The sequence below is a fragment of the Chanodichthys erythropterus genome, chromosome 16 (assembly GCF_024489055.1).
Source record: "Chanodichthys erythropterus isolate Z2021 chromosome 16, ASM2448905v1, whole genome shotgun sequence".
NCBI classification, from domain to species: Eukaryota; Metazoa; Chordata; class Actinopteri; order Cypriniformes; family Xenocyprididae; genus Chanodichthys; species Chanodichthys erythropterus.
In genome coordinates, this window is record NC_090236.1 from 10,591,547 (window position 1) to 10,619,543 (window position 27,997).

Consider the following 27,997-nt stretch of genomic DNA (forward strand, 5'->3'; position numbering starts at 1 on the left):
GCAACACTCTTAATTAGCAAGGAATACACAGGTGTTTGGTGTGATTGGATTGTTTAATAAACCTTTTCAACAGGTTAATAAGACAAGAAGACAGATGACATGTTCAAATGCAAACACTCCCTGTTTTACTTCATCTTTCCAAATCAAACACACAAGTCTTTTCTTGTTAAGGCAGGCAAAACATGTCCAAAAACAACTACAGATAACAAAATATGCTGTTAATAAAATATCATTTGATAAAGAGAAATACATCACATAGATAAATAATATAAACATACAAAAAACTTTTATATCCTTCATAAAAATCTAATATGTCATGAAGTGACTTTAATATGTATTCATAGTTTAAGTGTTCAGGAATAGTGTTAGTTTACAGCAGGGATGGACAACTCCGGTCCTGGAGGGCCAGTGTCCAGCAGAGTTTAGCTCCAACCCTAATCAAACACACCTGAACCAGCTAATCAAGGTCTTTAGGATTAGTAGTAAGTTATAGGCAAGTGAGTTTTTATTAGGGATGGAGATAAACTCTGCAGGACATTGGCCCTCTAGGACCGGAGTTGTCCATCCCTGGTTTACAGGTTTTGCAGTAGCAAATTAAGTGAAGATAGAACAGCATTTTGCATCAGACCAATGCAATTCAATATTAACTCACTTCCTTGAAGGCACATTAAATGAATTCATAATAGTCATTATTGTGAACAATAGGCAATATAAGGCAGCAGAGAAGTTGGGAAATGAAACTACATGTGTTTAGCAAATATATATTAGATAAACATTCATTAAGTAAAATAATACTCATATATGGTACTCATATAATATCCCAGGCCTTAGTTTTTTAGTGTGAACAAACATTTGATCAGCTAAACTAAACCAACAAACAATAAACCATTTTTAGAACTGTTAACCAATAAACCATTTTTAAAATAAATAATTTGTAAAATGAAATAGAATCAGGCACATACAGTAGGTATTTTATAAAATAGTGTGTGAAAAAGATTATTTCTTTAAGATGTCTGTAAAGAACTTTAAAGAAATAACCACATGGCTCAGTGAAACCCATTTAAAGGGATAATTTACCCAAAACTGAAAGTTCTCTCATCATTTCCTCACCCTCAAGTTGTTCCAAACCTGTATGAATTTCTTTCTTCTGCTGAACACAAAAGAAGATATTTTGAAGAATGTTGGTGATCAGACAGTTGACTATGGAGGTCAATGGCTACCGTCAACTCTTTGATTACCTACATTCTTTAAAATATCTTCTTTTGTGTTCAACAGAAGAAAGAAACTCATACAGGTTTGGAACAACTTGAGGGTGAGTAAATGACAAAAATGTAATTTTTTGGTGAACTATCCCTTTAAAAGGCATTTCCGAATACAGGATCTAATGATACTGAAATAACACTGTGAAGGGATACAGTCCATAACAGCAGACTGAATTTACTGGCTTTCGTGAACGTTGATTTCGGCCACGCCGTGCACCTGTGTGAGCTGTTTGCAGTCCAGAGACGCCACAAGCTTCCTCTGGCCGGCTATCGTCGGGATGAAGTGCTCCGTCACAGTTACGTTGGCATGCTTGCCTACATCACTGAAAAACATGAAAGAGAGAGATATTCATTAGTGGGAGAAAAGTGAGGACTTTCATTTAAGGGACTCTCCCAAAAGTCTGTTTGGAGATTTGCAGCTCAATTCGCCTGGAATTGATAAGATAAATGACATCTTAGAGAGTTGGCTTAGCCTTCCCCTGGCCACGGATTTAAAATATCATGGAATTTTCTCACACAATCCATTGATTGCTACATCTTCTGGTTGCTTTTAGAGGGAAAAGCTGTCCATGACTGCTGGTCTAGGATCAGTTTTCCTCATAATATAGCATATTGACAAAAGAGATTTGGTGTTTGCGCTCTTGAGAGCATCAAAGGTTTCTGTTTACAATGTGTTTTTGCAGCATTGCGCAATGAATCCAATCACAAATATATCTGTTGATTTCTTGAATGCAATGGCCAATCAGATGTGTTTAAATGCACTCACCAGAGCTGAGTTCTGCACAAATCCTCTCATTATAAGTTAACATAACAAACAACGTGTAGACATTATGTAGGCTAAATAAGAGATTCATCGTGCAGTCCGCTTCATTGATTATAGCAGAACTTTGTGAGATCGCGATGATTTGAGATGACAGATTTTTAGTGATATAGGTGATATACTGTATAATCCATTAAGAATTTGAATACAACTTTTGTTTTGCTGCATTAGGTAAGGCAATGGTTTGCTAAGCCAAATCACGCATACAGTACGCTTGCTTCTCTGCTCAAATTATAGTGATTTGTGAACGTATTTTCAGTTTTCATTTTAATTTGAGATAATTTTATTATGTGCTTTTTGTCATTTTAAAATAAAAAATATTTCAGTTTGCTTTAATTTATATTTATTTCAGTTTTAGTTTTAGTCATTTAAGTACTTTTTTAAATTATTTTATTTCAGTTAGTTGCCTTTTTATCTAATATGTATATTTAATTTCACTTCAGCTTTATGTCAATTAATGAAGATGATTTTATGTGCTTTTGTCTTTTTTATATTTTTATTTAGCTTTAAATGTATATTTGTTTCAGTTTTAGTAATTTTAGTCCTTAAACTTTTTTATTATTTTATTTCAGTTAGTTGCCTAGGCAACATTTCACATTTAAGTTTATCATCTAATATTTATATTTTATTTGACTTTTACTTTATTTAAATGAACAAAAATGATTTTTAATAGTTTAAGTTGCAGTTTTAGTAAACAATAACAACACTGGAATTTTTACCATAATTCAGAACCATTTCTAACATGAATTTTGTGGGAATAAAAAAAAATTCTAATGGAAATTCCTCAAGGATTTTATTATATTTACAAAATATAATACAAAAATCTACTCGTATTTTCTTGGAATAGGGAAATCACAGAGGGAGCTTTAGGAGAAATCCTAAACAATTTTCTTTAAATATCCTACCAGGGCATTTTATTCTGTCCATAATCAGAATAGTACTATTGAAAACTATGTGCTCCATGAGATCTAGCTTTTGTGTTGTGTTTTGTTGGGATGCTACAAGAAAATTCCTTTAGAGTCCTTCAGGATTTTTTTCAAATGGTAAAATTCTGATGGAATCCTGCTCATGTTCCATCCTACTAGTCAGGCACATAATTTTGAGGCTCTTACCCCACTATGATGGGATGGAGGTCTCTCAGCCCCAGTCCTTCCACTCGGATCACCACATTGCGCAGAGTACAGGGCAGAGGATTTGTGAACATGATCTTCGCGGACGTCTCCTTGCCCACATGCGCCTCTCCTATAGGCTATAATGAGAAGCAAAGCATATTTACAAATTTGTTTTATCATGGGACCAATTCTAATATACAATAAAATATTCTACAAAACACAACTGTACTGTGTTAAAAAGCAGCTGAAGGTTCTGGATGTCTCACCTCAATGGTGATATCAGGTGTTCGCAACCTAAAGCTGGTCTGATTGGCCAAAACCTGCTGGGTCTCACTGACCCGTCCAGACAGGGTCATCATAAGCGCGGCCTGGTCCACCAGCTGATTCTGATACTGCGTGTAAGGCAGGATCCAGTCAATGACCTTTTCTAAGAAAACAAAAATAAGAGGAATCAGCAATGATCATGAGCCTGAGAATCCTCAGTATATACTGCATTCTGCATAATGTTAGTAAATAAGTAAATAAATAAAAATAATTGATCAAATGTTAATGAATGAAATATTTAAAAAAAAAATACTTTAATTTCTCATGCTTTTATTTATTAATATTTTATTAATTATTTTATTTATTTTCTTTAAAATAGTTTTAAGAAATCATACAGTAGCTAAACAAATTTAAGTGCTGACATGAATTTCAGCAATGGTTATTATGACCTTTACCCATAAGATACTGCAATATATACTGCATACTACATATTTTTTTTAAACAGTATGTGGGTTAAATAAATAAATAAAATAATTATTAAAATATTAATAAATAAATCAATCATTATTATTTTATATAAATAATATGTAAACAAAATAAATAATTCAATGTTTAATTACTTATTTAATTCATTAAATTTAAAATAGTTGTAAGAAATAATTTATTGTAAATTTACAGTAGTACATTTATTTACAGAGGTGCATTATTGTTTTCATTAAAATAATGTCACAATGTAAAATGCAGTATGCAATGATGTCACATGACATGCTTAATTCAACAAGCTGCATCAAGTTATTTAAAAAAAATGATTGCGTTAAGTTGAAGTACAAAAATTGTAAAACAACCCAAAATAAATAAATGAATGCTTTAGTGTTCATTTTATGATATAATGAATAAGTAACATGTTAAATGTGGCCGGAAATGGATGCAGAATGCATTGCCGAATGCAAGTATTTCATACATACAGAAAATCTGTATATTGCGCATACTGTTATAATAGTATGTGCAGCTAGTATGCCACGGGAAAGCATTTATGAATGGCAGTGAAGTGATGCAACTGACGTTGGTAGGTCACATGATAATGACAACATGGCAGATGTAGTGGAGGGCCACTGTCCTGCAGAGTTTAGCTCCAACTTGCCTCAACACTCCTCCCTGGAAATTTCCATATGCCTAGTTAGACCTCGATTAGCCGGTTCAGGTGTGTTTAATTGGGGTTGGAGCTAAACTTTGCAGGACAGTGGCCCTCTCCAGGAGCAGGATTAGGACACCCCTGATATAGAGCATACTTTTCTAATGGTCCTAAAGTAATTTTCAAGCCAAATGCAGTACCTACAATACAGTATGAGGTTTCGGACGCGGCGTCAAACTCACCTTCCTGTGGCATCAGCTCCACATTAACCGTGTCCTTCTTCACTGTGCCCTTCAGCACGCCGGTGTAGTACATGACCGCCACCTGGCTGTGAAGGGTGGTTCTGCGGGGCTGAGAGCTCGTGTTCTTCACCACGATCTTCAGCTGAGCGTCTCCTCCCATGCGTGGACCTTCTCCCTCCATCCTCACCTCCACCTGCACGTCCTCAGCGATGGGACTGGAGTAGATTTCGGGTTTACTGCCGTAGCGACAGGCCGTCTCCACTGCGATACGCTCCTCCTCAGAGTCTGATGAGGAAAAGAAAAATTACAAATGACATCATATCACAAATGTTTCTCCTAGTCATCAATGAAATTACATGATGAGCAAATGATCATTTTTACTTATGTTCTCAGACTTTCACAACACTTCCCAAACTAAATGACATAAGCTGCTATATATATCCATTTTACAGTTCTATACTCTTACATTAAGTCTGTTGTCTCATTTGTTTATGTTCTGTGTAACTGAGACAATGATGCCATTGTTTCCTGTGGGAGGAACTCAGTTAAGTTTAAACTACCCGTTTGGAGATAATGACAGGTATTTTGGTGAGAAGGCAGTGGAATGTTAAGCCATAAACGCCAGTTAAACCAGGCATTGTGTGTTCTTGGCTGCCTCTGTCCTGGCATTTGCCAGTAATTCAAGCTCTGTATTGTAGGTTGCTCTGGTAAGACAGCATTGACTAAGAACATGAATTTACCTCCCAACTGAAATAAATCTCACCTCTGTGAAGTTGGCACCCCATAAAATGAAATGATCCCCAAAACGATGCCGATTTGTGCCGCAAAAATGTGATGGTTTCTATCTATTGGAACCATCGGCCAATTTCAGAATTGTCTTTCCTGTCAACAATTCTAGAGAAGGCTGTCTTTCAACAGCTTTCTTCTTATTGAAATGGAAATGGTATTTTTGATAAGTTCCAATCAGGATTTGGGGCTCAACACAGTACAGAGTCAGCCCTAATTTGTTTTTGTCTGTCGATTCAGGAAAGTGTGCAATTTTAGTTTTAATGGATTTGGCTGCTGCATTTGACACTATAGTGCATGATGTACTTTTGAAGCATTTAAGACTGTGGACATGGATTCAAGGAAATGCTCTTAATTGGTTTAATACATATCTTTCTGGAAGAACTTTTTCTGTGGAATAAGGACATTTTTCATCCTCTTCTGCTCTAATGAACTGTGGGGTTCCGCAAGGATCGATATTGGGTCCAGTCTTATTTTCTATTTACATGCTTCCATTGGCTGATATTTGTCAGAAACAATGTATATTATCATCTTTATGCTATTGATATTTAATTTTATCTCTCTATAAATATGGGAGATAATGCGGCCTTACAGTCTCTCTTTGATTGTTTTAATGACATTAAGGAGTGGATGGTAGCTAATTTTCTCCACCTGAATGAATCTAAGACTGAAGTGACAGTGTTTGGCCCTCCGAGTTCTTCCAAACATATAATTCATCAATTTTCTCCAACCTTTTTTTTCCCTTAAATGATTTGGAAGTTGCTTTTATTACATCCGTACTGGACTATCAAAATTTGGTTCAAAATGCTGCTGCTAGGCTTTTAAACCGAGACTAGGAAATATGCAAGCACAACACCTGTACTAGCACCCCTTCATTGGCTTCCAGTCAAATTTAGGATTAAGTATAAGATGCTATTATTTTTTAAGGGATTAAATGGGCTGGCACCAGGACCTTTTCTGTTGCAGCTCCTTGTTAATGGAACAGTTTACCTCTCCATGTTAGATCCTGTGCCACCCTTGATGCATTTAAATCTCACTTAAAGACTTCTCTCTTGCATCTGATCATAATCAGTTTTATTGTAATTTTTGTAATTGTTTTATACTTTGTATCATAATCTTAGATTGTATGTGTTAGGTATGTAAAGCAATTTGGCCAATGTGTGTTGTTTTTTAATGTGCTATATAAATAAATGGGGCTGATTGATTGATTGATTGATTGATTGATTGATTGATTGATTGATTGATTGATTGATTGATTGATTGATTGATTGATTGATTGATTGATTGATTGATTGATTGATTGATTGATTTGATGTTTGAGATATTGAATATTATTTTTTGGGTTGTGTGACGTCATTCTCCACCCTGTGTTGTTCAAGTCGTCCCAAACGTTCGTTTGTGCTCGGTTTGTGTCGTAAAACAAACACTGTAACTATTTTCCTTCCACAGATATAACAAATATAATTCAAATGTGTATGTATAAATGTATTTACAGTTGTAATACACATTTCAGTACTTTATTTTCATTAAAATTGTCACAATGTAAAAAAAAAAAGCTTAAATGGTACTAAAATAGCCTTCATTTCTTCATGCAAAATTGTATTTTCTTCTTACTTTTCTTATGATTTTAAAATGTAATATTACATAATATTATTTCATTTGGATCTAATGCAGTTTTGTCTGGGAAACTGAACAAGTTCCAATACAAATGTCCTTAAGTGTTCTCCTAAATTTAATACCACATTATTTCATCATCATGTAGATACTGGATCTTGTTATATGATGTGATATTTGCTTTTGTCATTTCATGTGGGTACATGCAGGATGAGGCACTGAGATTGATGTATGAAATGTCTGAAAGTGAATCTGTGTGTGTTTCTCACCTTCAGGATATTTGTAAATGTTTGTGATGTCCACACGCTCATCAGAGCCGACAGCTTTAGTGCTGATGCAGTGCCCGACGGCTTTCTTCTCACTGTGAATTTGACTGAAGGTGCCATCGAGGTTCCTCTGCCAGTAGATCTTATCGCTGTTCACCTGCACCCATAAAAATAGCAAAGGTTTAGAGCTGAGAATCTTTCAAAGAGACATGACTGTCGAGATAAATGCAGGTTTCAAACAGGATATTATAGAGGGTATGAAGGAAAAATGTAACATAGATGCCAACATGTCAGGGCCGGCCCATGCTCTAGGACAGGAGTGAAGTGAGAGCAGAACTTGATTCTTTTTCTATAAATTAGGAATTGAAAACATTATCGTTTAGCTGTAACTAAAACTATTAAAAATTATTTCCGGGTAATTGAAATACAATAAATAAAACTAAATTATAAATATTAGATGAAAAACTTTTATTTGTTTGCAGTCAATTTGACTGAATTAATGTGCACTTTTGTCGACAGAAATGATGTGGATGGTTCTTTTATGGATATAATGATCATTTCAACATTGACGGGTCTGGACTCACCTCAGCAAAGACAAAAGGTGCGTCGTATTTCAAATAGACCTGTCCAGAGCGTATAGCGGCCAGTGATGCCGGGCCGCAGCGGAATGTCCCATGACTGGTTTCCTGGGGTGTGGAATCCACGGCCTGCCAGCCACCCATACCTGGAGGCAAATCTGGACGGGCCATCCAGCAATCATTCCAAACATGGAAGTTCCTGTAGGGACAGAAGAAAAGAGGAAATCAGGGATACAGAAAGAGAAACATATATAGGCAAAGCTGTAACCACCATAGACATTAATTAGAAATGGCTGAATGTGTTCATATTTTAATGCAATTATTATTGTTCTTTTTTTAATGATTTAATGATTTTTTCCCAACTAGTATTAGACCTAGAATTTCCTTCACTGTTCTTTATAAGAATACTTATTAAGAATATATAAATATTTTATAAAAAAAAAAATTGGACCCTTAACATTCAAGACATGGTTACAGCCTTGTATATAGGTCAGTATAAAATGATAAAATCCAATATTACTGTTGTATCATCGGTCAGAGAAACACAGACCAACCAATACAACAGAAATATTGGATTTTTATCATTTTATACTGACTTCCATGAATAAACACAAATGCTCACCATACAGAGTCAGAGTTAAGGTCATGGATCGGTTCCATATTCTCATCGAAATACACATCTGTTGTCAAGGAGACATCCGTATCATGGGCAGACTGGAAATTCGTTACGGAACGGGCAGGAATACCTAGACATCTCAATACTGGGACAGATATGGAAACAGAGTTATTCATCTGTTTGTAAATATTCAATATATACTGCAGTTCAAATTTTTGGGGTCAGTATGATTTTTTTTTTAAAGAAATTATTACTTTTATTCAGGAAGGATGCATTAAATTGATCAAAAGCAACAGTAAAGACATTGATAATGTTACAAAAGATTTCTTTATCAAATAAATGCTGTCCTTTTGATTCATCACAGAATCCTAAAAAAAAAAAAAATCACAGTTTCCACAAAAATATGAAGCAGCACAACTGTTTTCAACATTGATATTAATCAGAAATGTTTCTTGAGCAGCAAATCAGCATATTAGAATGATTTCTGAAGGATCATGTGACACTGAAGACTGGAGTAATGATGCTGAAAATTCAGCTTTAATCACAGGAATAAATTACATTTTAACATATATTCAAATAAACAACAGTTATTTTAAATGGCAATAATATATCACAATTTTTACTGTTTTAGAACAAATAAATGCCACCTTGGTGAGCATTAGAGACATTAAAAAAAAAATACACCAAATTTTGAATGGTAGTGTAAATCATATCAAACTAGGAAGAGGACAGAATGAGACACATGAGGCAAAATAACTGAATTACTGTGACGAGAAGTAACAAGTGCAAGAGTCTCACACAGAGTAAAATACTATTAATGTCTGTGTGTGGAATGAACAGTATGCAGACAAGAGTATTTTAAACTGAAGTTCACTACAGAGGTGTTACTACTGTTAACAGGGTCAGCTATGAATGTCACAGCGCAGTAAAGATAGCTTAAGGTTGACGACTCCGGATTCTGTTGGCCGCTTAAACTTGTAAACAATAGCATATTTTGTTAGTCCTATGACTCATATTCCCTCCCAAAATCCACTGATATTACAATTCGACCATGTGCTTTTGATGTGTAAAACATCAAAAGATAATTGCAGGAAACAGAATGCAACCTGACTGCAACAAGATGCAACAAGACTGATCTGCGAAATTTTCACTACTCTTTTTTGTCTTTTAGTTGTTTGTGAATTGTGAAGTTACTATTTGGCCGGTGAATTTTTTTTTGGAATTGCAAAAAAAAAAAAATCCATAGTTGACTTTTTTACGGAAGAAGATTAGGGCCAAGCAATAATAAAAAAAAATAAGTTGTAAAGTTGTTAAATTTCGAGAAAAAACTTGTTAAATTTCGAGAAAAAAAATCGAGATAAAATGTTGAGAATAAACAATTATGAGAATTTTTCTCATAATTTAACAAATTTCTTCTCATAATTTAACGACTTTTTTTCTCATAATTTAATGAGTTTATTCTGAACATTTTTTTTCGACTTTTTTCTCGAAATTTAACAACTTTAATCTCGAGATGGTATTATTTTTTTATTACACTGAACGTTTTTGCGGTTAAAAATGTGAGACGCAGGGCAGTGAATTGAAAAAAAAGATTTTTTTAAAAAAGTTGAACATCTTTGAACCTGAGCAGCAACCCTTTTAGAATGCCACATAATGCACAAGATGCTGCAAAAGACTCAAGTCGCCAACCGTCAAACATGTCCATCTAGATCATGTTGTTTACATAGAAAAACCATGACAAAATAGTGCAGTGGAAAACCACGTTCCCTTACAAAGCTAATCAAAAACACTGATTTCAGATTGGCTGATGTGTCTTTGGAAGGAGGGGTTTTGGCGAGAGTGATTTTTCACAAGTTTTTTATGTTAGATGTCCACAGCTTGAATCCTGAATCACTAACCACAAACTTGTGGCTGTTATCTGTACACACGCACCTGTGGTCGTGACCCCTGAAAACACCCAGCACTGCCCGTATTTGACGGGTTTTCCTCCTTCTTTGTGGTATTGCCTGAGGATTTCCACACTGCCACTCCAGGCAGTGGGAGACGTTCCACCCGCGTAATTCCCAGACCAGTTTCCCTCCAGAACGCCAAGGTCATCCGGAGCATTGATCTAGAACAGGGAATCAGATTTCTGAGGTCAAGTGGGTAAAGAGTCTTTGTAAAGAGTATCAGAATAATATGGCACTCTTTTCTTGACCCGTTCCATTTATATTGGCGCTCAGGGTGGGACTCACCATGGCAGAAATGACTCGGACCACACTGATAGGATTTCCTCTACCTGAGGGAGGAACCTCGCTATTATCCAGCACAAACAGACAGGCCTCCAGAATTCCTTCATCAAACTGTGAGAGAGAGAGACAACTTTCATTTGGTGTAAAATCTCAATGGTGCTAAACAGTCAAATCCTGGTCCAAAAATAACACCCCTCAAAAATAGCTTTGTTGTGTAAACAAATTCCAGTTGCCAAGTCCACACACATTTTCTGCTAATTTCACAGTAAATGCTTCTCTTTTTTTTAGTTTTTTTTTTTTTTTCAATGCAATCTATAATTGTGGTATAATTGATGTCAGATTTACCATAAATGTCACATAAAAACAACACAAACTGTGGTTTGGTGCTTTATGTGTTGTTAAGATGTGTTGTTTTCCTGTAAGTGGGCGTTTCTTTGCAAGAATAAGTTAAAGTTTGTTGAACTAAATCTTAGTTTTAATTGAACTAAAACTAAAATTAAAAATAAATTAAATATAAAATAGAAATAACTAATAAAACTGACAAAAGCACATAACAAAATTACTAAAACTTAAATTATTAAAACTAAAATTAAAACTAAAGAGATAAAAAACAGCAAATTCAAGCAAAATCTTAAATACTATAATAGTATATACATAATATAAAATAACACTGACTGTTATAGAAAGCTGTGGAAAGGAAAAATTACTAAAACATTACATTTTCAGTCTGACAAAAAATATATATATTTTACAAAAATAATGCAAAACAGTTTCACGGCAGGTCATTTTTTATGGGGAGTAAATTCTAAGTTCACCTGGCATTGGCATTTGTGGTAATAAGTGTCAATTGGGATTCCATGTGTGATTTATGATTTGCATTGTGCTTTCTTGATTGTATAAGATTTGTATAAAACTTTTTTTTTTTTTTTTCAGAGAAAGTGCTCTATTCTGATCTCCACACCTGGCCGAAGTTCCACGTCCGAGCTCCGATCTGCTTCTCAGTGCCGTAGTAGATTCTTCCAGTATCGTTTAAGACGTACTCCTTCAGCTCTTTCTCACCCTCCATGTACACTGTGTCCTCTGAGAAGAAAGAGAGAGAGAAAGAGAGAGAGAGTCATAAGGGAGGATGAACACACAGTTCCAGGATTTGATATGGTGGTTTGGTTCATCTGAAAGGAAAACAGTCTTATAGAGTGACATCATCAACGACTGGAATCTGTTCTGTCCCATTGGAATGTTCTCTGTTCCTGCACCAGGGCGTGAACACAAGGGAGGTGCAATCAAATGGGAAAAGGGAGTGAATGGAGGCACTATAAAGTAAAGGAAGTGATAGTGGTCTGAAAAGATTACGAAATGAATGGAAAAATCACTCAGACACAGTGAAGAAAAAGACCAGTGTAACGGAAAGAGGCCCGGAAGAGTGAAGCAGTGAGATAGAAGAAGATCAGAAGGACAGAAAAACAAACTTTTACAACACTGTTGTTTTGCTATCTAAAACTAATACTATTAAAAAATTATTTAAATAAAGGTGAAATAAAATTAAATATAAAACCTAAACTTCAAAGCCTTGAGCACTAAATGAAATAAAATTACTAAAACTGAAATAAATAAAATAAATAATTAAATTAAAATTTTAAATAAAAATATATAGAAATACTATGATAAGCCTGTTCTAAAATGAAAGACATGCCATTAATTAAACGTGACCCTGGACCACAAAAGCAGTCATAAGTCACACGGGTATATTTGTAGCAATAACCAACAATACATTGTATGGGTCAAAATTATTATTCTTTATGCAAAAAATCATTAGGATATTAAAGGTGCCATCGAATCGAAAATTGAATTTACCTTGGCATAGTTGAATAACAAGAGTTCAGTACATGGAAATGACATAGAGTGAGTCTCATTGCTTCCTCCTTCTTATGTAAATCTCATTTGTTTAAAAGACCTCAGAAGAATCTCAACATTAATATGTACGCCCCCAATATTTGCATATGCCAGCCCATGTTCAATGCATTACACAAGCCAGTATTAATGTCTGGATCTGTGCACAGCTGAATCATCAGACTAGGTAAGCAAGCAAGAACAATAGCGAAAAATGTCACATGGAGCAATAATAACTGACATGATCCATGATAACATGATATTTTTTGTGATATTTGTTAATTGTCTTTCTAAATGTTTTGTTAGCATGTTGCTAATGTACTGTTAAATGTGGTTAAAGTTACCATCGTTTATTACTGTATTCACGGAGACAAGAGTCGTTGCTATTTTCATTTTTAAACACTTGCAGTCTGTATAATTCATAAACACAACTTCATTCTTTATAAATCTCTCCAACAGTGTGTAATGTTAGCTTTAGCCACGGAGCACTATCAAACTCATTCAGAATCAAATGTAAACATCCAAATAAATACCATACTTACGCGATTAGACATGTTGCATGACGAACACTCTGTAAAGATCCATTTTGAGAGTTATATTAGCCGTGTGAACTTTGTTTATGCAATGATAGAGTTGAGAGCTCGGGAGGGGGTGGAGAGCGCGAGCAATTAAAGGGGCCGCAGCCTGAATCGGCGCATTTCTAATTATGCCCCAAAATAGGCAGTTAAAAAAAAATAATAAAAAACAATCTATGGGGTATTTTGAGCGGAAACTTCACAGACACATTCAGGGGACACCATAGACTTATATTACATCTTGTAAACGTTCGATGGCACCTTTAAGTAAAGATCATGTTCCATGAAGATATTTTGTAAATTTCCTACTATAAATATATCAAAAATGTATTTTTGTGAGTGGATATGCATTTCTAAGGACTTAATTTGGACAACTTTAAAGCCGATTTTCTCAATATTTAGATTTTTTTGCACCCTCAGATTCCAGATTTATGTTTCTCGGCCAAATATTGTCCTGTCCTATCCTAACAAACCATACATCAATGGAAAGCTTATTTATTCAGCTTTAAAATTATGTATAAATCTCAATTAAAAAAGACCCTTATGAGTGGTTTTGTGGTCCAGTGTCACAAATAGAAAATAAAAGCTAATTAAAAATATTAATAAATACTATAATAGAAAAAAATACTATGATAACACTGTTCTAAAATGAAAGACATGCCATTAATTAAGAAATATTTGTGTCTTCATTTTTTGTCTTTGTGTCTTCATTTTTTTCCCTTTGAAAGAGATTTCTCATCAAATTTTTCTTCATCTTTTGACATATAGGTATTTAGTCCAAAAACAGCTATCGTCACATTATTACGTCATAGTGTGATGAAAGACTGCTTCAGCAGAAGAAGATGAACGCTTCTACATCATCTATAGACCCACCCAACAATTGACACATCATGTAGTAGTAAATATGAAACAGATGCAAACACAGGATTACTCCAGCAACAAAACGACAGAGATGCCTTTGAGGGTTACAACATGTGTTGCAGTGCCAAGTTGTGGAAAACCCCCTCAATTGAACTCACATTCCGGGTAAAATCGCATTCCGGGGGGCACCGCAATACGACCGAAAGGGCACTTTACTGTTAGTGAGCCCCCCACTTATTCACTTAAAGAATACTTCCTAAATTGTAACATCGGATCCTCATACTTACATTTCCTTTGAGTAATTAATCAGTTATAATGAATAAAGTTAAAAAGCCTGAGCTTGATCAAACATTTCTCTGAAACTCAGCAACACCCTGTTATTGAAATACTTCCCCAAATGACAACATTACATGCAGAGTTGCAGAGTTCAGCTTGTTCTGAAGAACAGGAATGAGCCAGCAGCTTTCAGCAAAAGCACAGAGCAATGAAATGCAGTGTTATAAAACAAACCATGCTGAAAGAACCCAGTAAAGAATGACAGGAAGGGGCCTGGAGTGAACGAGCAGCCAAGGAGGGAGAGAAAGAGAGCAGGAGAGGGAAAGATATATTTGACATGTGAATTGCCAGATGAGGTGGGGCTGTGGAAAAAAATGTCAGAAAAAAAATGCAGAGAGAGAGAAAAAATAGAAGGAGAGAAAAAAAATTACAGTGTTTGGAGAGAAAGGTGATTTGGCAGACCTCTCTCTCTTTCTTCAACAATCATCTCTGGCATTCAGTGAAGGAAGCAGTGCACAGTCCGAACCACCCAAAAAAACTAGCTTGTTTTGATTTTGTTTTTGGGCTCTACTAGAGTAAGTTTTCATGTTCAACATTCAAAAAGAATATAATTTTCACACATTTGACATTATTGCAGCACCTCTCTTCCCAGTCCGGCAGTAACACTCTGTTCAGTTCCTGTCTCTAAAAGTGCAATTGGTTGGCTGGACCAGTGTTTCGTGATTTGTCAGACACTTTGAAACATGTTTCAGAAATGTCCCACCCCTTACAATATTTGCGAGTTTCAACACACTACTAACTAACTCAACAAGGCCCCACCCCTTTATTTTGCATACGTCTTGGGTGGTAATTATTTAAAATGAGGAAAATTGTGACGTGTTTGTTCCTGGAAGAAAACTCAAGACTACAATGAAGGTCGTTCAGGGAGTTCATAATAACTTTGGAGTGACTTTGTGCTTTGTAAGCGGGTGTTTATCAGCAGATCCCTAATATATCCGCTGATAGACACCTGCTTTCAAATGCTCCTGTGTTTATCTCTGTAAGCGCTTGGTGAAGACCGTCAAAGATGTCTGTTTACAACATGTTTTTGAGACGTTGTATCATTGTAGCCAATCACAGACATATCTGTTGAGTGCGTGAACTCAATGGTCAATCAACAGCACTCGAAATGCTAGAGGGAAATGTTGGTATCATCACATTTTTAAAATTTCAGTACCGACTTGGCACCAAAGTTGGTACTTTAGACAACCCTACCTGCAAATCCATGAAAAGTCATTAAAAAGTCTGTGTAAATACACTTTTTGCAAGAATGGAACAAGTAAAGTGGAACATAACATAATCTAATACATTATATTTCAAAGACCTTCATAAGGAAAGCAGCTCATCTCCCGCAGGCATTATTTAAACTGATTGATGCGTGACAGAGATGATGTAAAACTGGCCAACCTCTCTTATGATGGCAGAATTGGTTATGAGTTATAGCCAGTAGTTGCAGTGAAGCCAAAGCAGTTGTTAATCCAAACTTCTGCAACACAAATGGATTTCAAGAACACGTTCATTCCTCCTGAAGACTGACGTAAGTCACTGGGCCACAAGAGGAAACTTGCACCTTTGTGTTATATTGCGTTAACAGTTGCCTGTGCAATATTTAAGGCTAAATATATCAGCGTTTCCCAGACATGCTTCAGTGGAGGTGTGCGTTGGCTTCTCGTCAGTGGATGAGTTTGGTACAGTCATCATCGATGCATTTCGAAATGTGACATGACGTAATTCATGAATGCACCTATGTTTTTTTTTTATTAAAGTGCCCGTATTATGCTATTTCAAAAGTTCCTCATTTTCCTACAATAGGTTTACATGCATCCAAGGTCAAAAACACTTTAATTTTCTCATAATATACATTGCAGCATCACTTCTTTTTTCACAGTGTCTGAAATGGTTCGATCAATGATTTTGGTCTCTCCAAACCCCTCCTTTCTGAGAGCCTACTCTACTCTGATTGGTCAGGTGGCCCAGTCTGTTGTGATTGGTCTACTCTGCTCTGACAACACGAGCCAAAGTCTTCCTGGCCTCAGCTACAACTACAGTGTTTGAGGGTGGGTCAAAGTAGATGTTGTTCACGGGCAGCCAATGAAGACTATATGTGGGCATTATGCAAATGTGTTACAAACCTACAAAGGTTCATGCAGGAAGTAGAATTACTGATGACTCGTTTCGGCAGTCCAGAAACGTTTTTTTTCTTTTAGGAGACAATAACTGCGTTTGTCGTATACTTTGATCTTTGAAACTTTGCAAACCTTTTACACTCACAAACAGCTATATTACACCATAAATGAAAGGTCATATCTGAAATAGCAAAATAGAGGCACTTAAGGGGAAAGTGGGTAATTTTCTGTTTTTCAGAGCCATTCCATCGGTTTAAAAAGCAAAGTTGAACCAAAGTCACGTTAATTCGGAGTGGTGACACATCTACATCATCAGTGTCTGAGCATTATTGATAAGAATGAACTCTTTTTAATCTAATTGTTGAGCTGTATTATGCATATGTTGGAACATCTTTTTGTCTTACCTTCACACCAGGGGTTGAAGAGCATGTAAATGTCTTTGTCAGGATCATGCGTGGTAGTTTCGCCCGTCTTCAGACATTGCGTCACGACGGTCAGCTTGTACTTTCCGACGACAGCAGTAGTGGAGGAGTTGATGGACAGCTTGGCTCGGTTCATGTTCTGCTCCACGATCTTGGCCTCCCAGCGTTCATCCTGAAGTTCGTCCACCAGCGGTATGATGATGTGCGTGCCCTTTGACACCAGCGGGAGCGGCCCTGAATGATGACATGGACATGAAACACATGGTTTGAGAAGAACGTGATTTATTTGGTTCCAAGTTTCAAAATTCCTGGTAAATTATTACATGAAGGAGAATTCCAGCCAAATCCAAACAATCCAACTATGATGAAATGCTGTGATTCAGTCACACAAGGCCAGATAAAACACATAAGACTTGCACAAATGAAACCTGGTACTTCCTTTTTCAATTCCTGTTCTTTATGGTTATTAATAACTAAAAAGTCATGAATTTAAATGTTTATGTGTTAGAAGTGAAACATGAAAATAGCTGTGTAAGAAAAAGAGTACACAGCAGCAGAAAGTAAAAGTCAAGTTATTATTTTTGTTGATCCAATCAATTGCTGATTTTTTTTTTCAGACCTTTTTTGGGGTAAATATTCTGTTTCTCTCTGAAATTTGGAAGTAAACTAGATTGCGAATCGGACCACATCAGTTAGTTTGAACAGTTGAATTATCGTGTTTCAGCGTGTTATTATTGTGGTTTTATTGTTTATCTCTCACTCCCTAACTTCCTATCTTTACAAAAGAGGTGAGCTGTATCATTAGGTGTGGTTTAAGAGAGAAATTCGAAAAACACAGATGTGTTTACGCCTTTATCAGTGAGACAAGTTTCAGTCTGAGATGAGGACTCCCACTGTGTTTTTCAGTCTGAAAATAATAATTTCAATCTGCAGTCAACAGGAACAGTAGAAAGACTATACTTGAAATAACAACATGTGATATTTTTCTCCATGAGCAAATGTAAAATAGACTGGGGCTATTTTATTCTGGTGAATATTTCTTATTTCTGAGTGTTTAATACCTTGAGGTGTTAAAATACCATTGAATATTTCCACAGTTATTGGCCAGGAAAAAATATACAGTTTATTGAACTCTGGATGATTGGTTGTGGGGCATGTTGTCACAATGGGAACTTACGGTTTACTGATACTTATTTGGACAAATAATTAGGGATGCACTGAAATTAATATTCTAGGCCGAAACTGAAAATTCTGGTCACATTTGGTTAAAAACGAAACCAAAAATAGTTATTTCGGACAAAAAATTTTGGCAGCCAAAATTATGGTGCAAATAATACCTCTGTTCATAACATCTATCTATACGGAAGAGGATTAGGGCCAAGCAATAATAAAAAAATAAAACCATCTCGAGACTAAAGTTGTTAAATTTCGAGAAAAAACTCGTTAAATTTCAAGAAAAAAGTCGAAATAAAATGTTGAGAATAAACTCGTTAAATAACGAGAAAAAAATCATTAAATTTCGAGAAAAAGGTTGAGATAAAATGTTGAGAATAAACTCATTAAATTACGAGAAAAAACTCATTTAATTTCAAGAAAAAAGTCGAGATAAAATGTTGAGAATAAACTCATTAAATTATGAGGGAAAAGTCATTGTCTTCATTAAATTACGAATTTGTTCTCATAATTAAACAACTTTTTTCTCGTAATTTAATGAGTTTATTCTCAACATTTTATCTCAAATTTTTCTTGAAATTGAACGACTTTTTTTTCATAATTTAACGAATTTGTTCTCACAATCTAACTACTTTTTTCTCGTAATTTAATGATTTTATTCTCAACATTTTATCTAAACTTTTTTCTTGAAATTTAACAAGTTTTTTCTCGTTATTTAACGAGTTTATACTCAACATTTTATTTTGACTTTTTTCTCGAAATTTAACAACTTTAATCTCGAGATGGTTTTATTTTTTTATTATTGCTTGGCCCTAATCCTCTTCCATATATCTGTCATCTATCTATCTATAGCTTTTACTTTATGTTTGAAACCAACATAAAGAATAGATAAAGCACATATTTATGCAACTTTCTTTCACGCTCACCTGTCTTCAGTTCCAGGTGAAGTTTATCTGTGTTTGGGTTGAAAGGTCGTGAGAGGTCAAGCTCTATTTGGAACGTCTGTCCTCTGCGGATGATGAGCTGGTCACCGTAGTATTGATCCGTGCGATGCTCCTTCCTGTTCCGATCAGATTTCCGGCTGAGCAGATCCACAGAACGTACTGCTAGAGATAACTCTGATGAGGAAAAATAGAAGAAAATAAAGATTGTGTTTGAGGACATTCAGATGAAGTTTTTTTGTATTTGACTGTCAATATGCCGATTGTCTCAGATGGTGATTCTCACCGACTAGCTCTGTATCAATGCTGGGAGGCACTGGAGATACCGGCCCCTCTTCTTCTCCAGCCCCAGCATCCTCTTCTTTGGTAAAATCATCTGGGTTGCTCTGTTGTCGGATGCAGCACGGACAAGCCCTCCGTAACCAACGCCGACATCCGCTCTCCTCTTTCTTCACTTTGGCCTCGGTGTGTCTTTCAGGGACAGCACGACCGTTGCTTTCAGAGGCACCGTGGAAACGGCCCACAGCGGAGTTATCTCGTATTGATAGTCTTTCTCCTGGCATCCTGAAAGACATCATACAATGTAATTACTGTACATGGAAAATTAAAGACTTGACATAAGTGGAATGAGCAGACATTTAAAGTTTAACAATGGCATTTGTTGATAATGATTAATCAGTGAAGCAAATTCAAAGAGAATACAAACAAGATCTCATAAATCAGAGAGCCAACACTTGACTTTTAACTCAAAATAATTGGTTTGAGTAGGACAAACTTAAATAAGTTCAGTCAAATTAACTTTTTAGCACTTTCTTTTTCTTTCAAGTTCACAGAACTGATATATTTTAAGTAAACTGAACTATTGCTGTACTCATTCAGCAAGTGCTATACCATGCTATTGTAAACATTAGCAAATTAACAAGTTAGCATTTTCTGAATTAGCTTGTTATAGCTAGCTGCTTACTTAAACTTTGAATTTCTTTACTTAAAGGGATAGTTGACCCAAAAATGTAAATTTGATGTTTATCTGCTTACCCCCAGTGCATCCAAGATGTAGGTGACATTTTTTCTTCAGTCGATCACAAATTATGATTTTTAACTGCAACCGCTGCCGTCTGTCATTCAAATAATTGCAGTAGATGGGAACTTCATCTATAACAGTAAATAAAACTTGCTTAGACAAATCCAAATTAAACCCTGCGGCTCGTGACGACACATTAATGTCCTAACACACGAAACGATCGGTTTGTGAGAGAAACCGAAAAGTATTTATATACTTTTTTACCTCTAATACACCACTATGTCCAACTCCGTTCAGCTTCCTGTTAGTGAGGTCAAAAAACGCGTTGTGATGACGGAAGTGATGTCTCGCCCATATACTTCAATGAGCGCGAGACATCACTTCCGTTGTCAGAGCGCGATCTGACCTCACTCACCGGAAGCTGAACGGAGTTGGACATAGTGGTGTATTAGAGGTAAAAAATGATATAAATACTGTTCGGTTTCTCTCACAAACCGATCGTTTCGTGTCTTAGGACATCAATGTGTCGTCACGAGCCGCAGGGTTTCATTTGGATTTGTCTAAGCAAGGTTTATTCACTCTTTTAGATGAAGTTCCCATCTACTGCAATGATTTGAATGACAGAGGGCAGCGGTTGCAGTTAAAAATCATCATTTGTGATCGACTGAAGAAAAAATGTCACCTACATCTTGGATGCACTGGGGGTAAGCAGATAAATATCAAATTTTCATTTTTGGGTGAACTATCCCTTTAAAAATGTTGAGCCTCAAATATTTTGAGTTTTGCCAACTTATTCAGGTTTACAGTGTATGGTTGCTATGTCACAAGTGATACCAAGCATTTGCATAATGCATCTGTCAAGATATAAAAAGTTCTTAACTTTGAAATAGAACAAAAACAAGTTAGAGATAGATATGGGCTTGGCTTGAGGAAACGTAAAGTGTGAAGTTTTTGGTATTGAGGTTAACACAAGACCATTTCCTCTGCTTATGTTCTCTAGCGATAGCAATAGCAATGTGAACAATTCACACTTTGTAAAGGTGAGAAGGACTTGAAGAAAACAAAATAAAAATGAAACCAAGAGTCATACATGTGCATCCAGTATGAATCACATGTAAGATAAATGCATAATGCAATAATGCCTTGTAAGTGTTTCATTTGTATTTTCTCATTCAACAAGACTGAATTTAAATGGTGTTTAAAGTATACAAAATTGGTTTAAAATGCAAAATATATTATGTTTTTATGATGATAGCTGGATGTATCTCATGGAATTAAACTAGGGATGCACCGATTTGAAAATTTTGGCCGATACGATAACCGATTTGAAAGCTGATAAATGTTATATTGGTTGATATATTGGCATAATCAAGAAGTGCATGAGTTGGAAAGAAAAAGTTCCCATACATCTGCATTTCCCCAGTGTTGTTAAAGTATTTGCCGGTTTGGTCGTGGTCTGTAAACTTCAACATGCTGCTTAAAGATATCGGAATTATCCAGCATTGTTTCCACCATCAGATCTGTCTGATTGCCATTGAAATAAACATCAGTAATTGTTCACAAATGGTCAGCGATCAGTAGTTTTTTGGTGCAGAACAGATTAATTCACGAGGAATAGAAATGCTGACGTTGCACTGTTCTGTCCCAGTGACGCTGAGTAAACACTGAAAATGAAAACCATGTGTTTGTGCTCTCCCTCCATGTCCTCAACATGTTTTCTTCTGTTTTCCCAAGACATTTCTCACAATTACTAAATTCCAAACTATCTATAATCAGCTGCCTCCATTTCTGAGACTCATTCCCTTGGATTTCACATAAAGCAAGCAGACACGCCTCTGCAGGACTTTCCCTTTAACATCTCAACTGTTTCTCCTAAACAGCAAAGAGATTGAATGAACAGCAAATTGAGACTTTTGTAAGATTGTTCTCATCAGATTTTTCTCTTAAAACCCCAATAATCTCGCTATGTTTCCATCCACCTATTTTTATGTGCATTTTAGGATATTGCATTAAAAAAACTATACACCAAGATGCACATAAATTCTAAAAATGTGCATAAAAAACACATGAACTGAACTGACTATCCAGCAGACCAATTTCAATGAACAGCATCTCAAATGTTGGTTTGGTCATTCAGAAGTGCCTGAGCCAAAGTCTGTCATCAGAATGACTTGGTTTAATATCCACCCAGAAGCGTCTCACATTATTGCATTCCCAAACACCAGCATCCGAACACAAGATAATATGACAGTGTTTATTGCATTTTGAGACGCAAGTCATTTAATAAAAATAGCCACGGTGGCTTTCCCCATTGAAGCAACTTCCATTTTTATTACAGATATTTCACACCAATTTCCTAGGAAGTGACGATTTAGCTCTTTTGAACACATGGGATGGAAACGCTGCTTCATTCAAAATGTTTTATGTTATGTTCCAAATTTTGCACACAAGTTAAATTCATAACTTTGAATGGAAACATAGCTTATGTCTAAAAAAAAACATATTTCTCTGCATTTCTGCACTCTGCATAACTTGCTTCCTAATCTTTTCTAATAAATCTGGCATTGTATATTATGAATGTTTCTGATGAACTGCTTTAGTTCCTCTTTTGTAAGTTGCTTTGGATAAAAGCTAAATGCATAAATGTAATGTAATGTAATGTCTCAAACAGTGCTACGATTTGCAGAGATACTAACATCTGTAATCCAAAGTCAACGAATTCAATGTGAACTCAAACATGAACTCAAACAAATGATCTGAGCTGCTATCCACATTCATTTTACAGTTCTAAACTCCTATCTATTGACTCTCTTTCTTTTTTCTTTCTCCAAATGAATTTTAGCTGAAACTTCTCAGACATAGATGGTTTGTCAATAAAACATAACTGAAAGCTCATTTAAGTCCCTTTAGCTATGAAAAAACAGTAAAACTGTACTGCACGTTATTGGTATTTAAGTGTTGTAAGCAATTTCACCCATTTCGCCGACTTCCATCAGATTTAGCCACTGAATTACACTGCCTTTATACACATCAGACAACATGTTTGCCTGTGTTTACTATTTAGCGAAAAATGTCCAAAGGTTTACCAGTTTAACACAGTCAAACACTCACAGTTCTGCTCATAAGTTTACAGCTGTATATGTGATGGGATGGGCATAGTGTACGTCACAAGAATGTGTGCAATGCAGCTCTGGATGACTGTAAGCCTGCAGACACTAACGTTACAGGACAGGACAGACTGGAGGACAAATTTGAATGCAAATGACATTCAATTAGGAAAAATACACTCATGATGAAACAAGGTTGATCTGTGATGTCATGAGAACTTCCACAAGGCGTGATGAGTCAAAGATTCTCAAAGACTGTATTCAAGCAATTCTCTGTTTTCAACCAATCAGACGGCCAATTTCCTAAACACAAGACTCAAGAGGTCACGACCTCTACGGCCCTGCAGGCACAAAGTGAGACAGCAGTACTGAGAGGGTTATATCTGTCAAGGAAGGAGAATCTGTTTAATGAGACTTTCAGAATAGATCTTAACGCTGTAAAGTCTGACATATGAAATAATAGTCAGAAAAATCTAATGGAATTGAACATTTACTGAAATCTTGAGTATCATATTTGATATATAAGGCTTTTATGGCCCATATAGTAAGATATAGTGAGAATATGGAGGAAAAAACACCTACAGAGGCCCAAAAACTGAGCAAAAATATGCAATTTGATGCAGTTGCTCATATTTATATGGCTAAAAAAAAAGTAAGAAATAACTATATAGCAGACTACTTGCAAGATTTCAATATTTTATAGCAAAAAGACACCTGGTCATGACCTGAAGGTCGATATTTTTACAATTATATATAAAATAAAGGCCTTTTACTTGCTAAAAAAAAGTCTAAACTACCAATCAGGTGACAGAAAGCACAAAGAAGATTGTGGACACAAACAATTTTCAGCAAAATTTTCATTATGTTAATAATTTAGAGGCCTTTTTAGTGTATTACATAAGATATAGTAGGCTAAATATGGTTAACGATATAACATACCAAAAGATACCAAAGTATCAAAAAGATTTCCTCAAATTCTTCCAAGACCAAATGATCTGTCATCCATATTCATTCTATAGCTCTATATTCTTACTGTATGTTGTGGCCGTTTTTATTTCCCTAAAGGACTTTTAGGAAAAACATCTTTGTGTTTCAGTTTAGCATCAATGGTGACTGAGAACTATTAGGTTCCACAAGCTATGAAAGAGCAACCTCTCTAAGCAACACATTTTTCCACTGGCTGTAGTGTATCATGAGATGCTGCAGGGGTTTATGGATGTTTAGAATGAATATTTCATGTATACATAGATAGATATGATAAGAATGCTAGAATGCCAAACTCCAGCCTGACCTTAAGCCTGACCTCTCCAATGCAGGCCAGCCTTCCTCACACATCTGCTCATGCCAAATCGTGATTCACTGTGACCCATGACCCCTGCTCGCTAATCATTGCAGGGCATATTGTTACAATATGTGTCTGTGTATATAAAAATCTCATTTTAAAATGAAATAATATTTCACAATATTACTGTTTTTGCTGTAGTTTTGAACAAATAAATGCAGCACATAAGATACTTCTTTGAAAAATCTTAACAACCCTAAACTTTTTGGATATTCCCACTTTTGTGACTATGTGTATGAGAGCCAATGTAACTCCAGCAGCTGGTCTAAAGCCAAAGATAGAGCAAGCAACTGGCAAATATGTGCACATGAGAGGGGCGGATTCAGATCTACTCCACTGAGCTGTATTTAGATTTTAAAGGGATACTTCACCCAAAAAAAAAGCAAATGTGCACCAAAACACTTTTTTTTTTTGTTCGTAAAGCACAAAAGGAGATGCTAAGCAGAAGGTTGACACTGCTCTTTTCGGTACATATGTAAATACATTAGTTTTGTGTAAAGAACTGACTGAAATTTTAATGTTATTCACTTAAAATATTCTAATTCACTGTTGCATATATTGCTAAAGGTTTGGGAATGCAGAAGCATACAGCTTCAATTTCGGTCTGTCGTTCTGTGCAAAAGCCGTCTCTCAATGCATTCCACAAATCATATGGATTTGGACATAAAGGTGAGTAAATAATGGTGAATTTTAATTTCTGAGTGTACTATTTGACTAAAGCAGTGTGTGTTTGTGTGGGATCTCTTGGATTACACCACCCAAGTTTTATATGGCACCAAATTATTTTAATTTCACACCACAAGGCACACTATTTGGAGTGACAAACGCCCAACTTGGATACCATGGATACGTCCCAGACTGTTACACCTGGCAACGGCGTTATAAACACAATAAAAATAAACAACTGAAGGCATAAGTTCTCACACCTAATGAAGTCATCATGTGACATACCTCTATTGAGTCTATTCATCTTCAAACTTTCATCATTTCCATCATCCAGAACTTGACAATTGCAGAATGATTGGGATTATCAGAGATTGCGAAAGAACACGACTCGACATGCTGTTCTTACATCACAGCAAACAGATGTTTTAGATAAGTTAATGTTCTAGTTCATCACAGCTAGCAATTATATTCTCTAAGAATGTTTTGCAAACGTTCCCATTAAGTTAAGACATTATTTCTGAATGTTTTCTGAACATTTCAAATGTCGTTTTTTTTTTCTTGGTTATGCGAACGTTCAGTAAACGTTCCATTTCATCACTCGTTTCTTTTAAATGCTGTCTGAACATTCTGAAACAAACATTTTAAAAATGTCAGATGAATTTCCTACGACAAACAATGTATAAATAACATTTTGGTGCTGAGATTTTGAGAACATTATTAAAGGGCAGATAACTTTGAGCAAACGTTCTATTAACGTTACAAGAAGAACGTTTGCTCATAACTTTGAGGGAACCTCGCCAGATCATTAGCCAAAATTTTGAGAATGTTCCCCGTTAGCCGGGATCACCTATACCAATCAGAACACCTTAGCATCCAGGGTGGTTACCCTAGCAACCACATAGCAACACCCTGGCAACCGCCTAAAACACAGATTTATTTAGATTCTACCTCTTTATTTGCACCACTGTGGTTCACACTGTTACGTCCATCTGTGTGCGTATGTGTTGATTTTGGCCGTCAAACTAGACCCTTAATGTTGCAATGCAATAGAGCAGAAATGGGCAGGACATTACACTTTAAGCACTCCAAACCTGCAGCTATAAAATTACTTTGCCTTTCTAGCAGCTTTAAAAATATCTTTCAGCTCCCTATTCTGTTTATGAGGGACTATGCAGAACATTCAGAATATCCAACCATTGACGTTTTAATTTTTACGTTTTAAATTTTAACGTTTAATTTATGAAATGTTAGTCGATAACTGCGATTTCATTAATTCAATAGTTTATCATAACTGAGAACTATCCCTTTGTTTGTCAGATTCTAAACACATAAAAGTTCATGTTTAAAGCTGTCGGTGAAGTCATGAGGAGACGAGCACATGATAATCACACTGACCAGTTATGTGGAATACACAAAATCCTTGTTTGACTCAAATGGATAGCCAAGAAAAAAAGCAGCAGCCCCAAGAAATTGGAAGTAGTAAAAGAAACAGACACAGTAAAATGGAAAAATAGCTGGAAAGGCTTTGAAATCATCAGCATGTGTCTCATTCATTTATGCAGAAACCAGTGATTGAGAGATGCAGATGTTCTCAAGTATCTGAACAATGTGAGGAGCTTTTTGATTAGGTCCCCACCCTATCAAATCAGATACAGCTGGAATCCATAAGCAAAAACATCTGGAAATCATGAAGTCAGTGTCTAGCTTTAACTGTGTTTCTAGTCAAGCACTAACATATATCCTGATGTATGTACAGTAGATCCAAAAAAAAATATTTGTACTCCTAAAAATGAATGAATGCCATTGCATTATAGTACATTATTATCTGCTCTTAAATGCTGGATAAACTTAAAACGAACTTCACTTCATCAATGACTTGCTTTAAAACATTACATCCAGGTATTTCAAGTGTTGCTTCAGTCCAAATACATGATCTATGTATTGCATATCCTTCAGGCATATTAGAAAGTTACATGAATAAAGAACAACTGTGGCTTGTAACTGTGGTTTTAGTTTCTCAGTTCTAAAAAAAGAGAATTCACATCAATCGCCAAAGCGAAAGTGCAAAGATAACTCAGTGAAAGTGCTTTATAAACATCACCACAATTATAGTTTCTATAATTATGGATCACAGTCTGATCTTTCTGATCTTCATCTGTGCGTTCTGAACAGCGCGTGAGACCAAGCACTTCTGCACAGATCAACAAAACTGACAGTAAGTCATTGAACAAGAGTAAAGAAAAAGATTTCGACTTACTTTTGTAAACTGGTTTTCTTCACGGGATTCCGATAGTGTTCTTCAAAAATATTCCCGAATGCAGAACGCACAAAACTTTCAGCAGGACTGATGATCACCACTGTACTAAGAAAGACTAGTAGACACGAACCGAGTTATACTACGCCCATCAAAGACGCCCACCCCCCTGTAACCACGTGTTTATCTTAAATATCAACTAATAGACATTTCTCTTTTTTGTATTTTGTATCACCCTTATTGAAGATTATGATCTAGTCTTTCATATCTTGATGGTACTGCTATTGTTTCTAGAATGTGTCTAGAAGGACGATTTGTAGTTATAAAAAATGAAAATGTTTTATGTAGCTACTTGTCCCCAGTCTCCCCTTCACTTGTCAAATG

General features: G+C 35.7%; 1 protein-coding gene across 1 annotated transcript; it reads right to left on the reverse strand.

The window, feature by feature from the left end:
* Nucleotides 1-44: 44 nt before the first annotated feature.
* Nucleotides 45-27,749, reverse strand: tgm1l1 (transglutaminase 1 like 1). Its single transcript, XM_067362799.1, has 14 exons — nt 27,617-27,749; nt 19,510-19,787; nt 19,209-19,400; nt 17,092-17,343; nt 11,885-12,003; nt 10,927-11,034; nt 10,625-10,802; nt 8,699-8,837; nt 8,083-8,275; nt 7,502-7,655; nt 4,833-5,117; nt 3,461-3,621; nt 3,195-3,331; nt 45-1,585 (listed from the first exon to the last, which is right to left on the reverse strand). Exons 2-14 carry the CDS (start codon nt 19,784-19,786, stop codon nt 1,438-1,440), a joined length of 2,343 nt encoding a protein of 780 aa, XP_067218900.1. The 5' UTR covers nt 19,787; nt 27,617-27,749; the 3' UTR covers nt 45-1,437.
* Between the last annotated feature and the right edge of the window lie 248 nt (nt 27,750-27,997).

Coding starts and splice junctions, on each gene's coding strand:
- tgm1l1 (XM_067362799.1), bottom strand. CDS start 19,786: ATGCCAGGAGAAAGACTATCAATACGAGATAACTCCGCTGTGGGCCGT. Junction 19,401..19,509: donor CATTGATACAGAGCTAGTCG/GTGAGAATCACC, acceptor TTTCCTCATCAG/AGTTATCTCTAGCAGTACGT. Junction 7,656..8,082: donor CACCTTTTGTCTTTGCTGAG/GTGAGTCCAGAC, acceptor TTATGGGTGCAG/GTGAACAGCGATAAGATCTA.